The sequence below is a fragment of the Pavona decussata genome, unplaced genomic scaffold, assembly GCF_977016875.1.
Source record: "Pavona decussata unplaced genomic scaffold, jaPavDecu1.1 SCAFFOLD_71, whole genome shotgun sequence".
In the NCBI taxonomy this organism is placed as follows: Eukaryota; Metazoa; Cnidaria; class Anthozoa; order Scleractinia; family Agariciidae; genus Pavona; species Pavona decussata.
The window spans coordinates 932244-952704 of record NW_028145490.1 but is presented as its reverse complement, the minus strand read 5'-3'; the positions used below and the strand labels follow the sequence as shown (position 1 = coordinate 952704).

At 41.7% G+C, this 20461-nt stretch overlaps 1 protein-coding gene across 1 annotated transcript; it reads left to right on the top strand.

Moving 5' to 3' along the window:
- LOC146477208 (uncharacterized) lies at nucleotides 1-20461 on the top strand. The gene is made up of 14 exons (XM_085113655.1): nucleotides 1-187; nucleotides 2472-2702; nucleotides 3030-3212; nucleotides 4023-4172; nucleotides 4497-4661; nucleotides 4986-5150; nucleotides 5476-5640; nucleotides 5966-6130; nucleotides 6455-6619; nucleotides 6943-7107; nucleotides 7431-7595; nucleotides 18419-18583; nucleotides 18909-19073; nucleotides 19398-20461. The coding sequence occupies exons 1-14, from the start codon at nucleotides 79-81 to the stop codon at nucleotides 19568-19570; spliced, it is 2331 nt and encodes a 776-aa protein (XP_084969781.1). The 5' UTR covers nucleotides 1-78; the 3' UTR covers nucleotides 19571-20461.

Below are 20461 nucleotides of genomic sequence, written 5' to 3'. Positions count from 1 at the left end.
CTGTTGAAACCTACCCAGCGTTGTCAGTGTTCAGATCGCGAAGCTAGCTTGCAGGGAGCTGCTTCCACGGCGAAGAAAATGAAGCTTTCCATTGTGATTTTACTTTTCATCTCCGTTGCTTGGGTGAGGACTTTAACAGAAACAGAAGAAGATCCAGTAAAGCCGGAACTGGAAAGCTTTCTGGAAGGTAAAACTACTACTCTCTCGTTCAGTTCGTTTGATTGTTCATTAATTATTATTAATCTTGGTAACTAGCTTTTGAAATTTTTAGTATACTAATCTCTCCAAAGTTTGTTCGTTTAAATTGCTAGCGGAATGTTATCTCCGCAAACCGGGAAACCAAATTTATTTTGAAGTATAAATTTCTTCCAAGTTTTAGAAGTCTTTGCTGAAAGATTTAGAGTGCCAGCGCCTCCTGATTCCACTTGAGTTTTGAACATTTTATGACGTCATTTTATGGTCTTTAAGAATATAGAACATAGAAAACGGCTGTCGATTTTTGCAAATGTTAACCTGCTTCAATTATACAAGAAGCTAAATTAGTCAATAGACCGAGATAAAGCGCAAACATGTGAGTAGGAGTTATTTAGGCCTTCCAACCCCATATTAGTCGTGAAAACCACACCCAGTTCCAGACCAACTCTAGCTCAGACCAAAATGATCAAATCTATACCCTATTTTACACCAAAGAGGCTAAAAACTCATTTCCTCTGGCGCAGCAAATACCACATATCATACCCTCCCCTCGTCCCCAGTGGCCTACGCCAGTCCCTGAGCGAATTATTTAATGTCTGTGTGTAAAGTGGTCTTTGCCTTTGCATAATCTTTTCATATCCCATTTTAGTATTCCAATTACAGAATGCTTTCCGCATGATCCATCGTTTGTTCGTTGCTATAATACTGATGAAACAAACAGTTTTTCAAACATTTCCACTACAAATTTGTCTTGCTGGCTGCTATTCAAAAAATGTTCTGCTGCAAAGAAATGTATCGCTTCAAGCTGCTTATAAATTAGTCTAAATGAGTGCTTATCTTTAAACACATTCAGAATAAGAAACAGACGAATGGTAAAACGAATGGGGCAGAAACTTCTGCTTTCATTCCCAGGTGGTGCTGCGATTCTCTTTATTAAAGACTTCTAACAATGTTTACTGAATTTGTTTTCTGTATGAGCGCGTAATTATCAAGGCCCTTTAAAAATAGCTTCAATTAAGATTACATTTTTCATTTTACGATGTTGGACCGCTTAGGTTGTTTTGTTGTTCTAAACGGATGAGGACACATACGCTTTATTAAGCATCTATGCACCAAGTAAAGACAAAGACTTTTAAAATGACTTTCTATTATTACCGGATCAATTGAATAAAATTTTGACATATGCAGTGGAATGAGTCTCGAGGTGAGGTGAGTTTTCGAGAAGAAGTTAGTTCGTTAATGTCCGTCAACGTCCGAATTCTATGGTTCTATTATCAGTTCTCGTGATTACGCTGGATTGCCACACTTTTCTAGCAACCCTCTGCGTAAAATGAAATTCGATTTGACTCATGATAAAATGACTACAATCACTAGGAAAATCGTCGGTTACTAATACGTGAAGCTTTTGACAAAACGTCGAACGTCTGCCTCCTGATTGTTATTCAATCACGGTTTGTGTTGTCAATGGCAGTGTTGTGCGGGCATAATGCCGGATGATCCAGAACCGTTGGTCGTCAAAAGCCTTTCTTGCGTGATGATGACTGGCGTGAGAAAAAGAAACCAATTTATTCATGGGACGAAATGTTCCCGCTAGAAGCACTGGGGCCAGCTCCAGACTCACAAAGCCTTTCTAACTTAAGATCTATTATGAGTATTGTTTCTTAACAAAAGCCATTATTGCACGTTTCTTTGACGTGAAGTCCAGGGACCAGATTCATGAAGCCCTCCTAAATTAAGATGTACACTATGTATTGTTTCTGAAGAATAGCCTCTTGTTAGGACTGGAACATTTTTCGCCTTTCATCCACTTTATTAAAACTAAAACTTGGTTTCAAATGGGTAGTGTGCTGTTTCATTTCTGTTTGAGAATAGTTTGATTTTCTTGGCAGTAGCACTTCAAGGGCGTTAAGAGATCTTATGGGTGTGACTGGAACAACCTTTATTTTTAAGTCCGAAATGCAAATCGGGAAGCTATACATACATATGTCTCAAACTGCTGATCAAGCGAGAATAACACCAAAGCAAATATGATACAATCTTTTAACCAATTAAATAAATGTGTATAATGCGAAAATAGAAGAATTTAACAGTAATGACCAAAAAGGGGAAAAAAGAGGTATACGAAAGCCCCGGTTGTAATTCCGCCAGAACTCTCTGACCACCTGGATTTGTTCCAAAGCACTTCCGTGCTTAATAGCTACGAAAGGCTGACTGTATACTGAACAAATTCGTTTTGAAAGAAGTAAATTGATTGTAATAATGCACCGATAATACAGAAATTGATCAACACCATGGCGAAATAAAAGACAGGGACTCCGGCACAGACGAGGATTGTTCTGGAGTGAATCCGTCACCAACTGCTTGTCCTGACAAAACGACAAGTGGGCAATGTTGCAGCATCCCTTTCAGCTACAAGGGAGTGACATATAATAACTGCACCCAAGTTGATCATCACAGGCCTTGGTGCTCCTTGGATCCTGTGTACAAAGAAAGATGGGGAAATTGTCGTACGTCTTCGCCTGATCAATCAGGTATTGTTGATTCAGGATTTTGTTTTTGCTCAAAAAAATAATGGTAGTCGACGAACTGAACTGGAGGGTTCCTTCCTTTTATCAACTATTTGTTATTTTAATAAAATATATTGAAGAGGACGATAGAGAGACTAACACACCAAGTGGCTTTTCTTGAAAGCATCCAACGTATTTGCAATAAGACTAATAGTAGGTAAGACTGGAGGAGACAAGGAACGCCATAGCTTGCATTGGCATACGTAAGGCATCGAACATGTTCTTCTATCATGAGATAAATGCTAGTTTGATTTGTGTTTCATTTAGTGATACCAACGCCAACTGCGTGCCCTGAGAAAACAACAAGCGGCCAATGTTGCAGCATCCCTTTCAGCTACAAAGGAGTGAGATACAGTAACTGCACCCAAGTTGATTATTACAGGCCTTGGTGCTCCTTGGATCTTGTGTACAAAGGAAGATGGGGAAATTGTCGTAAGTCTACGCCTGAACAATCAGTTATTGTTGATTATAGGAGTTTTGTATTTGCTCAAAAAATAATGGTAGATGACGAACTGAACTGGAGGGTTCCTTCCTTTTATAAACCATTTGTTTTTTTAATAAAATATATTGAAGAGAACGATAGAGAGACTAACACACCAACTGGCTTTTCTTGATAAGCATCAAACGTATATGCAATAACACTAATAGTATGTAAGACTGGGGGAGACGAGGAACGCCATAGCTGGTATTTGTAAGACGTCAAACGTATTCTTCTATCATGAGATAAATGCTAGTCTGATTTGTGTTTCATTTAGTTATACCAACGCCAACTGGGTGTCCTGAGAAAACAATAGGCGGCCAATGTTGCAGCATTCCTTTCAGCTACAAAGGAGTGAGATACAGTAACTGCACCCAAGTTGATCATCACAGGCCTTGATGCTCCTTGGATCCTGTGTACAAAGGAAGATGGGGAAATTGTCGTAAGTCTACGCCTTATCAATCCGTTTTCGTTGATTAAAAGATTTTCTTGCTCTTCAAAAAATTTACCGTCGTCGACGAGATTAGAAGGAGTATTGCTTCAGTTGATCAATCATTTCTCTATCAGGATAACATAGTGAAGAAAAAGATAGAGAGACTAACACAACAGGAGACTTCCTATGAAAAGCGTCCAAAGTATATGCCATAAAGACTAATAAGAAGGACTGGGAGAGAAGAGCAGGCCATAGGTAGCATTGCCATATGTAAGGCGTCGAACGTTTTCTTATATCATGAGATAAATGCTAGTTTGATTTGTGTTTCATTTAGTGATACCAACGCCAACTGCGTGCCCTAAGAAAAAAACAAGTGGCCAATGTTGCAGCATTCCTTTCAGCTACAAAGGAGTGAGATACAGTAACTGCACCCAAGTTGATCATCACAGGCCTTGGTGCTCCTTGGATCCTGTGTACAAAGGAAGATGGGGAAATTGTCGTAAGTCTACGCCTTATCAATCCGTTTTCGTTGATTAAAAGATTTTCTTGTTCTTCAAAAAATTTACCGTCGTCGACGAGATTAGAAGGAGTATTGCTTCAGCTGATCAATCAATTCTCTATCAGGATAACATAGTGAAGAAAAGATAGAGAGACTAACACACCAGGTGACTCCCTATAAAACGGGTCCAAAATATATGCAATAAAGACTATTAGGAACGACTGGGAGAGAAGAGCAGGCCATAGCTGGCATTGGCATATGTAAGACGTCGAACGTTTTCTTATATCATGAGATAAATGCTAGTTTGATTTGTGTTTCATTTAGTGATACCGACGCCAACTGCGTGCCCTGAGAAAACAATAAGTGGCCAATGTTGCAGCATCCCTTTCAGCTACAAAGGAGTGAGATACAGTAACTGCACCCAAGTTGATCATCACAGGCCTTGGTGCTCCTTGGATCCTGTGTACAAAGGAAGATGGGGAAATTGTCGTAAGTCCACGTCTTTTGAATCCGTTTTTGTTGATTAAAAGATTTTCTTGTCCTTGAAAAATTTACCGTTTTTGACGAGATATAGAAGGAGCAATGTTCCCGGTTATCAATTATTTCTCTATCAGGATAACATAGTTAAAGAACGATATATAGACTAACACACCAGTAGACTTCCTGTTAAAAGTGTCCAAAGTATATGCCATAAAGACTAATAACAAGGACTGGGAGAGAAGAGCAGGCCATAGGTGGCATTGCCATATGTAAGACGTCGAACGTTTTCTCATATCATGGGATAAATGCTAGTTTGATTTGTGTTTCATTTAGTGATACCAACGCCAACTGCGTGCCCTGAGAAAACAACAAGTGGCCAATGTTGCAGCATCCCTTTCAACTACAAAGGAGTGAGATACAGTAACTGCACCCAAGTTGATCATCACAGGCCTTGGTGCTCCTTGGATCCTGTGTACAAAGAAAGATGGGGAAATTGTCGTAAGTCTACGCCTTATCAATCCGTTTTCGTTGATTAAAAAATTTTCTTGCTCTTCAAAAAATTTACCGTCGTCGACGAGATTAGAAGGAGTCTTGTTTCCGCTTATCAACGATTTCTCTATCAGGATAACATAGTAAAGAAAGAGGTAGAGAGACTAACACAACAGGAGACTTACTATGAAGAGCGTCCAAAGTATATGCAATAAAGACTTATAAGAAGGACTGGCAGAGAAGAGCAGGCCATAGGTGGCATTGCCATATGTAAGACGTCGAACGTTTTCTTATATCATGAGATAAATGCTAGTTTGGTTTGTGTTTCATTTAGTGATACCAACGCCAACTGCGTGCCCTGAGAAAACAACAAGTGGCCAATGTTGCAGCATCCCTTTCAGCTACAAAGGAGTGAGATACAGTAACTGCACCCAAGTTGATCATCACAGGCCTTGGTGCTCCTTGGATCCTGTGTACAAAGGAAGATGGGGAAATTGTCGTAAGTCTACGCCTTATCAATCCGTTTTCGTTGATTAAAAGACTTTCTTGTTGTTCAAAAAATTTACCGTCGTCGACGAGATTAGAAGGAGTATTGCTTCAGCTGATCAATCAATTCTCTATCAGGATAACACAGTGAAGAAAAAGATAGAGAGACTAACACACCAGGTGATTCCCTAAGAAAAGCGTCTAAAGTATATGCAATAAAGACTAATAGGAACGACTGGGAGAAAAGAGCAGGCAATAGCTGGCATTGGCATATGGAAGACGTCGTACGTTTTCTTATATCATGAGATAAATGCTAGTTTGATTTGTGTTTCATTTAGTGATACCAACGCCAACTGCGTGCCCTGAGAAAACAACAAGTGGCCAATGTTGCAGCATCCCTTTCAGCTACAAAGGAGTGAGATACAGTAACTGCACCCAAGTTGATCATCACAGGCCTTGGTGCTCCTTGGATCCTGTGTACAAAGGAAGATGGGGAAATTGTCGTAAGTCTACGCCTTATCAATCCGTTTTCGTTTATTAAAAGATTTTCGTGTTCTTCAAAAAATTTACCGTTTTCGACGAGATAAGAAGGAGCATTGTTTCCGCTTATCAACTTTTTCTATATGAGGACAACATAGTGAAAAAAAGATAGAGAGACTAACACACTAGTTGACTCCCTATGAAAAGCGTCGAAAGTATATGCAACAAAAACTAATAGGAACGACTGGGAGAGAAGAGCAGACCATAACTGGCATTGGCATATGTAAGACGTGGAACGTATCCTTATATCATGTTATAAGTGCTAGTTTGATTTGTGTTTCATTTAGTGATACCAACGCCAACTGCGTGCCCTGAGAAAACAACAAGTGGCCAATGTTGCAGCATCCCTTTCAGCTACAAAGGAGTGAGATACAGTAACTGCACCCAAGTTGATCATCACAGGCCTTGGTGCTCCTTGGATCCTGTGTACAAAGGAAGATGGGGAAATTGTCGTAAGTCTACGTCTTATGAATCCGTTTTCGTTGATTAAAAGATTTTCTTGTTCCTCAAAAAATTTTCCGTTTTCGACGAGATAAGAAGGAGCATTGTTCCCGGTTATCAATTATTTCTCTATCAGGATAACATAGTTAAAGAAAGATATAGAGACTAACACACCAGGAGACTTCCTGTTAAAAGTGTCCAAAGTATGTGCAATAAAGATTAATAAGAAGGACTTGGAGAGTAGAGTTGGCCATAGCTGGCACTGCCATATGCAAGACGTAGAACGTTTTTTATATCATTAGATAAATGCTAGTTTGATTTGTGTTTCATTTAGTGATACCGACGCCAACTGCGTGCCCTGAGAAAACAAGAAGTGGCCAATGTTGCAGCATCCCTTTCAGCTACAAAGGAGTGATATACAGTCACTGCACCCAAGTTGATCATTACAGGCCTTGGTGCTCCTTGGATCCTGTGTACAAAGGAAGATGGGGAAATTGTTGTAAGTCTCGGTCTGATGAATCAGTTATTGTTGATTATAGAATTTTGAATTTGCTCAAAAAATAATGGTCGTCGTCGAACTAAACTGGAGGGTTTCTTCTTTTTATCAACTATTTCTTTTTTAATAAATATATTGAAGAGAACGATAGAGAGCTTAACACACTTAGTGGCTTTCCTTGGAAAGGACCCAACGTATATGCAATAAGACTAATAGGTAAGACTTTGGTAGACGAGGAACGCCATAGCTGGCATTGGCATATTTAAGGCGTCGAGCGTATTGTTATATCATGAGATAAATGCTAGTTTGATTTGTGTTTCATTTAGTGATACCAACGCCAACTGCGTGCCCTGAGAAAACAACAAGTGGCCAATGTTGCAGCATCCCTTTCAACTACAAAGGAGTGAGATACAGTAACTGCACCCAAGTTGATCATCACAGGCCTTGGTGTTCCTTGGATCCTGTGTACAAAGGAAGATGGGGAAATTGTCGTAAGTCTACGCCTTATCAATCCGTTTTCGTTGATTAAAAGATTTTCTTGTTCCTCCAAAAATTTATCGTCGTCGACGAGATAAGAATGAGCATTGCTTCCCCTTATCGACTATTTTTCTATTAGGATATATATAACAAAGTGAAGAAAAAGATAGAGAGTGTAGCCGTTGTTAATTTCACTCAGCTTTCTACTTTATTCGATAACTTCACCATTTGAAACACATCCCGACGGTAAGAAATCCGTACCAGAACGGTTCTCGTAAAGACAAAGATTAAATAAAAGATGTTAAAAAATACTACAAGTGACGACATGGAATAAGCAACTGAGAAACAATAGAAAAATGAACGGTTGACATAAGAACGTATCTTGTTGGTGATTTTACAGTAAATTAACCAGGACGGAAAAAACGGTGAAACACAACTATACAACACTTAAAACGATGCGCACACCTAAAACTTATGCAAACAAACTGGCTTAAAAAGAGTAAAAGGAGTGACAGAAAGGCTATTTACATACGTAATGATCCCTAAGGTGTGGGGGCGAAAGGTATGAAAGACGTAGCGTAAACAAATAAAACGAAAGTAGGTGTAAATTAGGCGCGCCAGAAAAAAACCATTTAACTCGCTGTAACAGTCCGGTCCCCGAAAGGCGCATATGAGAAAGCCTTTCAAAAAAAACTAAGATGTTCACAATGTCTGAGTTCAGTTATTTAACATCACTGTCCAGGTTTGTCTCTTTCAAATAAAGCCCCTTCTAATAGGCAAAGTTTCCGCACGTCGCGTCGTAGAACCGAGGAGGCTGTCCTGACCAAGACCTGTCTCACTATACCGTGCTTGTCAGGAATTACTTCTTGAACAATACCCTTCGGCCAAAATCTGCGAGGTGAAGCTTCGTCTTCGACTAGAACCAAGTCACAAAAGCAAGCTTGGGCGTGGACGGAGCCATTTCTGTTTTAGCTAAAGAGCTGGTATGTATTCGCGTATCCAACGCTTCCAAAACACATCAGCCTAATAATGTGCTTGCTTTCAACGCTTAGACGCATAAGACACGATATCACCAGTTTCTCTTTGAGACTGACAAACATTTGGACGAAGTAATAGCAACTTGCTCGGTGTTAAGGGTTCGAGGTCCTGCGGGTCACCAGACGATGGCGTGAGAGGACGATCGTTAAGGATCTTCTCAACTACTGCCATAAAAGTAAGGAGAGTCTCATCATCGACCCGTTGAACGCCTAAGAGTGAGCGGAAAATCTTGCGTATGGAACGGATTATTCTTTCCCAGACTCCGCCAGCGTGACTTGCTAACGGTGGATTGAAGTGCGAAGCAACTCTTCGTCTTCTGAGACAATTGTCGATTCGGTCGATGTTCCATTTCTCCAAGGCTGTCTTAATTTCTACTTCTGCTCCTCTGAAGTTGATCCATTATTACTAACGACTTCAACCGGTGAACCGCGTCTGCTGAGGAATCTAGAGAACGGTTGTATAAAGGAATCGCTGGCTAGGTCATGTGCAATCTCGATATGTACTGCTCGGACAGCTAAACACGTGAACAGTCACCCGTATCTCTTCACATGACTTCGTTTTAACTTGACAAGAATTGGGCCGAAGTAATCCACTCCCACTGAAAGGAACGGAGGCGACTGTGGGGTCACCCTTGCTCCGGGAAGAGGTGCCATTACTTGCTGACATGGTAAAGCATTCCATTGACGACACTTCAAACACTTCCCAACAACACGACGAACAGCTGAATGTCCTTGAAGGATCCAACCTTTTCGTCTAATGCTGGACAGGACTTGGTTTGCACCCACATGGCCTTCTGCTTCGTGATACTCTTTAACAATTAGGTCGGTGACGTAATTCTTGCCAGGCAGAATCATTGGGTGTTTGGCGTCGAAACTAATAGGTGCCCTTTCAAGACGTCCTCCGACGCATATGATACCATTGTGGATGAACGGACTGAGGTAACCCACGCATGCGAATCTCTTTTTGGATGGACGTGAAAGGCTTGAATCTAGAGAACTTGTTGAACGCTCCTTGGACAGAATTTCTAATTCTTTCGGGAAAGATTGGGCTTCAATGACTTGAACTATTTCTCTTGTAGCATGGGAGATTTCTCCAACCGTCAAATTGCCCACTCGTGGGGGTATCTTGGACACACGTGACTGAAGGTATTCTCGGAAACGTAACAACCAGGCGACGGATGCCTGAAGCTTGTTAAAGTAGGAGTGCGTCCGAAGTATGCGCTCGAGGATGTCTTCTCTTAACACTAAGTGGATTTGTGGCTTTTTTCTTTTCAATTCTGGATCTTCTTCATAACAATCAGGTATCTGGAAAGGGGATTGTGGCCATTCACTCTCGCGTCTGCGGAGGAAGGCTGGGCCGTTAAGCCAACTTTCAAACTTCTCGGTCTCTAGAATTGACAAACCACGGGAAGCGTAGTCTGCAGGATTGGACTGCAAGTCTACGTACCGCCACTGACATGGTGAGGACGCATCATGAATTATCGATAATCTGTTAGCCACAAACGTCTGGAACCTCCTTGCCTCGTTACGAATGTACTGAAGGACTATAGTAGAGTCTGTCCTGAACACAGTTTTGTGAATTTGAAGGTCAAGTTCGTCGAGGAACTAATGCAATTTCACAGCTACGGTCGCAGCGGTCAGCTCCATCCGAGAAATTGTGATAGTTTTCAAGGGTGCTAGCCGTGCCTTTCCATGGAGTAATCCACTGTGAATATGACCTGAAACATCTACAAGCCGGATATACGATGCTGCCCCGTATCCTTTCTCTAATGCACCGCTGAAGTGGTGCAGTTGAACATTAAGGAGGTTTCCAAACCCTCGAGGCTTCATACAACGTGGCCAGCTAACAAGCTTCAGTTTTGGAAGATTATCAACCCAACCGCGCCACTCCGTTAGCTTCTCATCAGAAATTTGATCGTCCCAGCTGAAGTATTGCTTCTTCAGTTCTTGAAGGCTCATCTTGGCCGGCAATACAAGAGGGGCTGCGAATCCTAGCGGATCGTACACACCAGAGACCAAGGACAATATCCCCCTTCTACTATCAGCGACTTCTTTCTCGGATACTCGGAAGCTTAACGTGTTCTTCCCGACATTTCACAGGGCTCCCAAGGCTCGATCAATAGGCAAATCTTCAAAATCTAGAGTCATCACAGACGGTGCCCGTTCAGAACCCGGTATAAACTCAAGAACTTCTCGGCAATTGCTTATCCACTTCGTAAGATGAAACCCGCCTTTGGAAAGCAAGTCCGTCAATTGGCGCACCAATCTTTTCGCATCAGGAACTGAGACCACCGACTTCAAGTAATCATCGACGTAGAAGTTGCGATAAACTGTGTCAACTGTCTGGACGTCAAATTCACTTTGATTATCACGTGCCGTTTTCCTGAGGGCAAAACTGGCACAACATGGCACAGCGCCAAATAGATGTACTAACATCTGATGATCAACAAGGTTGTTTGAAGGATTGCCATTTCCCACCAAAGAAACCGCAAGGCATGACAGTCGTCCGGTGCCACAAGTACCTGGTGGAACACCCGCTCTATGTCCAACATTAGTGCTATGGGTTCTTGCCGGAATCTGAGTAGAACACCTGCGAGATTATTCGTAAGATCCGGACCTTGGAGGAGTTGATCGTTCAAAGAGGTATCACGGAATCTTGCTGCGCAATCGAAAACAACTCTTACTTTCCCAGGCTTTTGGGGATGAAAAACCGGATGATGAGGCAAGTACCACAGTGACAGTGGTTTGTCATCAACGTAGACTTGGTCATCGGGAACTCTTCTGACGTGGCCCCTTGAGAGGTAGTCTTCAACAGTCGATCTGTACTTCTCAAAAAGGGATGCGTCCTTTTAGAAACGTCTTTCTAGGAACCTCATTCTTCATACCGCGACATCTCGATTATTCGGTAGGCAAGGAGACTTGAAGCGCCATGGGAGAGGTAACTGATAGTGACCATTTCTAAGGCAGGCGGAACTCTCCAGAATGGCCAGGGCTCGTTGGTCTTCAATTGACATGGCTTGCTTCACACTAGATAAGGACTCATTGAAGTCTGCGTCATATAACCTCTTAAGCTGGCTTGAGATCATCTCTTGGCCGCCACTAATAAAGTTGACATGCACTTCTGAGCTCTTGCGATGTTCTAAAGGACCAATGAGTGTCCATCCTAGTAGCGTACGGGCTGCATAAGGCTGCGTTCTTTTACCGCATCTTTGTTCAAATACCTAATGGGATTCAGGGTTGTCATTACCGATCAGGATCCCAAGCTTTGGAAACTCAATGCCGTGTTAATGAGACCATCCTCGAACATTTTCATCGGTTGGTATGCTCCGTCTTGAAACTGGGAGACGGTCCACCATCCACACTTTGTTCAAATGTATACTGTCATCTGACTTGAGAGCCTCGACGTTTAATTCCACCTCAAAACCGCTTCTGGACCGGTCTTTCTCGTTTTCGTCGTAAGAGAGAACGTCATAGGTTTCCCTGACAAGCCTAGGGTTTCTGCCAAACTATTGAAGCAGAGAGTGATATCCGAGCCATCATCTAGGAAAGCGTATGTTTCTACCTCGGGACCGCCATCCGCACCACTGACTCTCGCGGGAACTATACGCAGGCTCACACGAGGCTTTCCGGTACCAATGGCTGCACACTGGCCCTCATCATCAACTCTGTCAGCATAATCTTTTGTCCAACACAAACTTTCTTCGTTCTTCAAAGGATTTGTCTCTAAATTTGAAGCATCGCTCGAGATCATGATCACCATTGCAAACACATAGTCACAAGATCTTGCTTGTTTGCATGCTGCTTCGAGCCAAGAGCCTTCTGTGGACTCGGGATAGTCGAGGTACCATTTGAACCTTGAGTTGCGAGAGTTGTTACTTTCACCGCAGGGGCATCGTCTGATTTTCTTCTTGCTCTTTGTGTAATCCCTTTGTCTTCATTCGGTCGAGTGCCAACCAACTTTCCGAACGCAGTGTTGGCTACAGCGGCTCTCTTTTCCACGAAATATGTTAGGTGAGAGAACTCTGGTTCGATATCAGCTTCAATCAACTTGCTTGACTCTTCTGTCCACTTCGCCTGGATGTGAGGTGGCAGGCGCATTACAACCTTTCTTAGAGTATCCATGGAATTTATATCTGCTTTATATCGCATATGCTCAGAGCTCAAAACGCAATTTCTCATGTCTCTCGCTAGCTGCGACAGCTTCTTGGCATCCGACGCTCGGATTTGAGGTCCCATGACAACTCTTTCAATAAACGCACGCACAATGATGTGTTTCTGACCAAAATTCTTTCGTACGATATCTTTCGCTTCGCGGTATCCTTGCCCAGGAGGCAAGATAACACAGTTCTTGATGGCATCCTTTGCGACACCTGAGCAAAACTGGATTAGGTAGGACAGCCTTTCATCGTCCTCGTTAACTCTACGTTCCACATTGATTTCAAAGCTCTTTATAAATCGAGGATGCTTCCTAGGATCGCCATCAAAGGAGATAACTTCTCTTTTCAGCATTTCGAGCCTTTCGAGGCCAGAGGACAAGTAGCGGACTGTTTTTTCCCTGCTGTTGGCTCAAAAGGCGCTGAAGGTCTGAGGCTTCAATAACAGCTTCGTTTTTCTTATGATCTCTGGACTCTTTATTTGGTACGACTGCTGGTAGCTCGCGTGACTTAGACAGAAAACCAGACGAAAATTCATGAGCTTGTCCAGGATCCCTTTCACGAGACTGAATTTCCAATGGCTTCATCAGGCGTCTGTTTTGGCAATTGATTAAAGGTCTCAAATAAGCGCTCGGAATCACTGCAAAAATCCACCTCGATCTATGCCTGGTCAGCCTCAAATCTGGCCTTAAACAGCTCCTTTTCCTTGTCTAGACGCTGCTTCTCGTGCTCTAACTGTTGCAGACGACTTACGAGCCTTAGTTCCTCTTCAACTTTCTTCACTTGAAGTCTGGCCATCGCAAGCTTTACCTTGGACGACTGTGAAGCTTTGCTAACCCTCGTGCTACCACGTGAATCCCCGGTGAAAGAATGGTAAGCAAAACTGAATTGTCATCGGGAAACGTATCATGCGGAATATCGCGTGAACTCTGTGGTGCTCCATCTCGAGGGATCTCGAGAGAAGGGCGTGGGATACCCTCGCGAGGACTCTCGCACGAAGAAGGGTGTGGCTGATTTCCCACGAAAACACTGTCACGAGGAATCATGCGTGGGCCCTCGCGCGGAGCGGGATCCAATTCGGGACGTGAAGTTGCCGACTCGCACGACTTACTGAACCACTGAGCAAATTCCTCGTCAAAAAGGCCTTTCGTTTCTATTTCACGCATATGATCTTGCAACGCCCGTTCGTGTTCGTCTGAAACTGCAATAACTGTAATAAATCTTTTGCCTTCGCGTTATACTTCATAAATAAACCGTCCAGCGTACATTTCTTGTCTAAAACGTCCATAAGACTTCCACAATTCGAAAACAACAACCCCATTTCTTTGTTAAGTGACCTCTGTAGGCTGATAACGATCGTCTAAATTGATTAATCTGATCTGCATTGTTCTCATCCAACAACGCGTAACTCGACGTTCGCCGCGTAAATCCAGACCCGCCATCTGCCATAATGGAACTTGATTCAGCAAGGAAGGGAAACTCCGCTAATAATCCGTCGTATCGACAAGAACCATGTAGCCGCTGCTAATTTCACTCAGCTCTCTACTATATTCGATAACTTCACCATTCCAAACACATCCCGACGGTAACAAATCCGTACCAGAACGGTTCTTGTAAAGACAAAGATTAAATAAAAGATGTTAAAAAATACTACAAGTGACGACATGGAATAAGCAACTGAGAAACAATAGAAAAATGAACGACTGACATAAGAACGTACCTTATCGGTGATTTTACAGTAAATTAACCAGGACGGAAAAAACGGCGAAACACAATTATACAACACTGAAGACGATGCGCACACTAAAAAGTTATGCAAAGAAACTGGCTTAAAAAGGGTAAAAGGAGTGACAGAAAGGCTATTTACATACGTAATGATCCCTAAGGTGTGGGGGCGAAAGGTATGAAAGACGTAGCGTGAACAAATAAAACGAAAGTAGGTGTAAATTAGGCGCGCCAGAAAGAACTATTTAAGAGCAATTCTCCAGGAAAGTGAAGCAAAGTTGGAAATGAAAAATTTTAACCCCTCTTCAATATTTGTGTGTTGGTAGGTTACCTTGGGGGATAGACAAAAACAACCATATTTGGATCGTCAGATGTATCGTTGCCATGGTAACCGCACTATATGACGTCGGCCTTGGGACCATGTTGTGAACAAAGGTTATACTCTCAAAAAGTAAAAGTAAACGAGTCTGGTTCTCGGGTGCATGTGAACCAATTCATATGAAATTCATACAGATGGTAGAACCACTCGCCCAGTTTATAAAATTTGCCGTTACAATAATCTGGGTTTTATAAACAAGAAGAAAATGCTCGTCCTACTATGTTCCCTGTCAGCCATTTAGACAAGCAGGAAAAACAAGCACAACGATATTCGTTATTTCTCCGAAAGTACTTTTTCCACATAAACCAAATAAGCAGCAGAGATTACATAGATATTGACGTTTCTAAATATTATAAAATCAATTTGGGGAAAACTATACTCTGGCCATGGGTGCTAAAGACACCTGGGACAAATTGCAAAAAATTGTAAAATTGGTAATTTTTAGAGCTCTAGTATTTAGCTCAAACAGGCTTTAGAGAGAGAAAATCAGCTTCAAAAGTATCTTTTATAATCTTGTCTGCTACCTACATTTAGTAAATAAGGTTTTGGCCAACAAATTTGATGAAATGTAAATTGATACAAACCCTACCTTGAAGGTTTTGGGAATTTCTCCAGGATGCTTTCGTCGCGTGGTTCTCTCCAGTATCTCTCCTTCGCACGTTCCGTCTTTTCGACCAAATCTAGCGCAGACTAACAGTTACTCCCATCGAATATCCAGTTTGCTGTGTTTCAGACCAGAGATGATGATACAAGTAGCCCGTATAAACTTGACAAAGAATAGTTGACAAGGTCCAAAACATGGTCGTAATACTTGCGATTTCTACCGTCTAGCACCTAAATCTATCAATATTATCCAACCAGGAGGTAAAGTAAATGTGTCGAGATCAATGTACAAAGCAAATGCATGCCTTTGAACAATCCAAAGTAACGGCTTTGGCTAAAATCGGGTCAGATATTGCGATAGTCGACAAGCCAAGACTGAACGCATAGGCCGGAAGTCCGAGAAGCACGTCCTGCTGACCGGATGTAACACAATGTAATGGGATGTAACACCGGATGTATGTGTAATGATATCCTCTTGTTATGGGGTTGTTTCACAATGGCAATGGTAATAAAAGGCCAAAAAAAAAAAAAACAACAACAACAACAAGGAAAAAAAACAAACAAAAAGAAAACAGAATAACCGAATGAAAACAAAAAACAAAGGAAATGAAGCTGAACTGAAGCTTGGGTGAAAATTGAACGCATGATCATATAAATAGCCGCACCCAAAAAAAAAGATTGCTTTTTAGACTGTGAAAATGCAATTACAAATTCAGTTATGATAAACTATTCGTGACAAGAGAATGAAAAATTCGCGCGTGAAATGTTACATTTATTTACCTGCACGGCAAAGAATAAGATCCATTTCGTCGCTGATTTCATCACGGTTTATACTAAGTCCGTAGGCTTGCACGTGCCTGGAAATATCCCTTTGACATTGACTGAGTTTTATATTGTTTCCACTGCACTCACAAACCGAAACGTCCCTTTTGGGATTTGAAAGAGACCAATTTTCCATTTTCCCGACCAGGATATTTTTGTTTGCACGACGATATGCAAATTTACCTTACAGTGTTTTTGATTGACGGCACAAATTTACGTCTGGTCACCCCTCCCCCCACCAAAAAAAACAACAGCAAAAAAAATAATAATAAATAAATAAACTGAAAGAATGCCAAGATTTGGGCAGGTATTAGGTACTGAATGTGAAAATTTATCGGCTTGGAGAGGACTTATTTATTTCTGGAGGAGAGGTGGGTCAAAAATTCCAACTTCGTAACTTCTAATGTGTACGCTAATCCCCCAGATCAGCGACGTATCTTACATGCAGGCCATCCTTAACAGCCAATAAGCAATAAATAAATTAGAAAGAAAACAAGCAAACAAACAGGAAACATGGGCGGCTTATGTGGTTGCGTAAAACGACTAGTGAAGCGCTTTTATTTTTTTTCTTCTCTATTCACCACTGTAAAACAGTCATAAAAGCCGATCAAAAGTCGTCCTTTTATCCCTCTATCAATGATATATTGTACCAAAAATATCTAAAGAAGAGACAATGCCATTGCGACAATGTCGCCATATCTGAACCTACAAAAACAAACAAACAAACAAAAAGCGCGTATATCGCATTCTAAAGGCTGACATCCGGTCAGCAGTTTTGCTACTCGCATTTCCGGTCTACATACGTTTGGTCGTAAACATGTCGTAAACAACGATTTCTTTGCTTCTCAACCATGCACCACGGAATGTACGACTCGATTTAGCCAAAGCCTTTATTCAGAATCGTCGCAGACATGCATTTGCTCAGCTGTGATCTTGATGCATCTATTTAACTTCCTGGATGGATTGTATTGATGAATTATTTCGATACTCGTCACACGACTGTGTTTGACCTGTTCGACTGTTCTTTATTCGGGTTAATGCATCATCATCTTTGGTCTAAAAGTAGATGTTCAGCGAGGCTAGCCAGTTAGATTTGTCCTTTCCGCTAGAGCTTGCGCAAGATTTGGTCAAGAAAATGGTGCAAGCGAACTGAGGAGAGACCCATCCTATACGACAAAAGCATCCTGAAGAAATTCCCAAAAGTTGCAAGGTAGGCTTTGTTTTTAATTTATATTTCATCAAATTCGTTGGCCAAAACCTAATCAATCAAATGTAGATAACAGATTAGATGAATGAAAAAACCTTTGAAGCTGATATTCTCTATCTAAAGCCTGTTTGAGCCAAATACTGGAGACCTCAACATTTCCAATTTTGCAATTTTTTGCAACTTGCCTCGGATGCCTTCAACACCCATGGCCAGAATATAATTTTCCCCAAATAGATTTTATAATATTTATAAACTTCAATATCTATGTAAGCTCTGCTGCTAATTTGGTTTATGTGGAAAGAGTACTTTCGGAGAAATAACGAATATGGTTGTGCTTGTTTTTCCTTCTTGTCAAAATGGCTGACAGGCAACATAGTAATACGAACATTGTCTTCTTGATTATAGAACCCAAAATACTTTAACGGCAAATTTTATAAACTGGGAGAGTGGTTCTACCATCTGTATGAATTTCATTTGAATTGGTTCACATGTACTCGAGAACCAGAGTCGTTTTATTTTTACTATTTGAGAGTGAATTTTTTGGTCAAAACATAGACCTCAGGCCGACGTGATCAAGTGCGGTTTCCATGGCAACGACGCACCTGCCGATCCAAATATGGCTGTTTTTGTTCATCCCTCCAGGTAACCTACCTCCACACAAAAAATGAAGGGGGGTTAAAAATTTTCATTTCCAACTTTGCTTCACTTTCCTGGAGAATTGCTCTTAACTCGCTGTAGCAGAGAGACTAACACACTAGTTGACTTCCTATGAAAAGCGTCCAAAGTATATGCAATAAAGACTAATAGGAACGACTGGGAGAGAAGAGCAGGCCATGGCTGGCATATGTAAGGCGTCGACCGTATTCTTATATCATAAGATAAATGCTAGTTTAATTTGTGTTCCATTTAGTGATACCAACGCCAACTGCGTGCCCTGAGAAAACAACAAGTGGCCAATGTTGCAGCATCCCTTTCAGCTACAAAGGAGTGAGATACAGTAACTGCACTCAAGTTGATCATCACAGACCTTGGTGCTCCTTGGATCCTGTGTACAAAGGAAGATGGGGAAATTGTCGTAAGTCTGCGCCTTATCAATCCGTTTTCGTTGATTTAAAGATTTTTTTTTCCTCAAAAAAATTTTTCGTCGTCGACGAGATAAGAAGGAACATTGCTTCCGCTTATCAACTATTTCTCTATCAGGATAACATAGTGAAGAAAAAGATAGAGAGAATAACACACCAGGTGACCTCCTATGAAAAGCGTCCAAAGTATATACAATAAAGACTAATAGGAACGACTGGGAAAGAAGAGCAGGCCATAGCTGGCATTGGCATATGTAAGGCGTAAAACGTATTCTTATATCATGAGATAAATGCTAGTTTGTTTTGTGTTTTATTTAGTGCTACCAACGCCAACTGCGTGCCCTGAGAAAACAACAAGTGGCCAATGTTGCAGCATCCCTTTCAGCTACAAAGGAGTGAGATACAGTAACTGCACCCAAGTTGATTATTACAGGCCTTGGTGCTCCTTGGATCCTGTGTACAAAGGAAGATGGGGAAATTGTCGTAAGTCTGCGCCTGATCAATCAGTTATTTTTGATCTTAGGATTTTATATTTGCACAAAAAATAATGGTCGTCGACGAACTGAACTGGAGGGTTCTTTCCTCTTATGAAGTATTTGTTTCTCAATAAAATGTATTGAAGAGAAAGATTGAGAGACTAACACACCAAGTGGCTTCCCTTGAGTAGCATTCATTGTATATGCAATAAGAGTAATATGAAAAACTGGGGCAGACGAGGAACGCCATAGCTGGTATTGGCATATGTAAGGCGTCGAACGTATTCTTATATCATGATGTAAATGCTAGTTTGATTTGTGTTTCATTTAGTGATACCAACGCCAACTGCGTGCCCTGAGAAAACAACAAGTGGCCAATGTTGCAGCATCCCTTTCAGCTACAAAGGAGAGAGATACAGTAACTGCACCCAAGTTGATCATCACAGGCCTTGGTGCTCCTTGGATCCTGTGTACAAAGGAAGATGGGGAAATTGTCAAGTGTAGTAGAGGAAAGGCTGACGTTTAATAATTTGCCATACTAAGCATTATGTCACGTCTCTTGGTACTGAACCTTTTTCTTAAATATAGTGTTTCCTGTGGTTTTCTTTCTTCTGTGTACTGAAAAGGAAATTGTGGTGCGAAGCGGCGTTCTGCTCGCTGGCGCTTTTAGATTCTAGTCTGAGTACAAGTGCGTGTGTTTCCAATAGAGGGATATTGTGCAATGTCATCATTCAAAGCATTCACCGTTCGTCACTCACAAAGACTAAAATGACGCTTCTCGGGATATGTCTCTTCTTAGTACTTCGCTGAAACTGACTTGAAGTCAAATCTTGTGTTCGTAGTCGTTCTTGTCATAGAATGTAAAGGTCTGTGTTGCTGGAGAGGACGTGCGGCGGTCACTCTCGTTGAGGAGAAAGAAGAAAGTCTGGCACTATTGTCGTTCTTAAGAGGAAGCTGCAACTAGTACTAGCCTATTTGTGTATTGTTGAACATCTGGTTAGAAAAGTTCGATATTTTGGAAACAAAATGCCGTTGTAAATCTTTTCTTGACAGGCATTTCTTTTCCCATGTGGGAGACGTTTCGCTGTGAGGGCTTGGGACAGGAGAGCGATCCACTTGGAAAAGCTCGACAACGAGCGGTGAAGCCGAGAGTGAACAAGACTCCCTTTGGAGCGTCACGTCACGCACTCCTGTCCACGAACGTGAGGAGGAGTGCGTGACGTGACGAGCCAAAGAACGTCTGCCTACTGAGGCTACGAGTGAACAGGCGCGTGACATTGTACCAAAGTAGCATTAACTACCCAATAGTTACAGTGAAGTAGCGATAACAAAGTGTGTAGTGTAGCGGACTGGCTTTCTCGAAATGCGCAATAAAATATGAAGACATTAAATTGA

Coding starts and splice junctions, on each gene's coding strand:
- LOC146477208 (XM_085113655.1), top strand. CDS start 79: ATGAAGCTTTCCATTGTGATTTTACTTTTCATCTCCGTTGCTTGGGTG. Junction 4,173..4,496: donor AGGAAGATGGGGAAATTGTC/GTAAGTCTACGC, acceptor TGTTTCATTTAG/TGATACCGACGCCAACTGCG. Junction 5,151..5,475: donor AGAAAGATGGGGAAATTGTC/GTAAGTCTACGC, acceptor TGTTTCATTTAG/TGATACCAACGCCAACTGCG.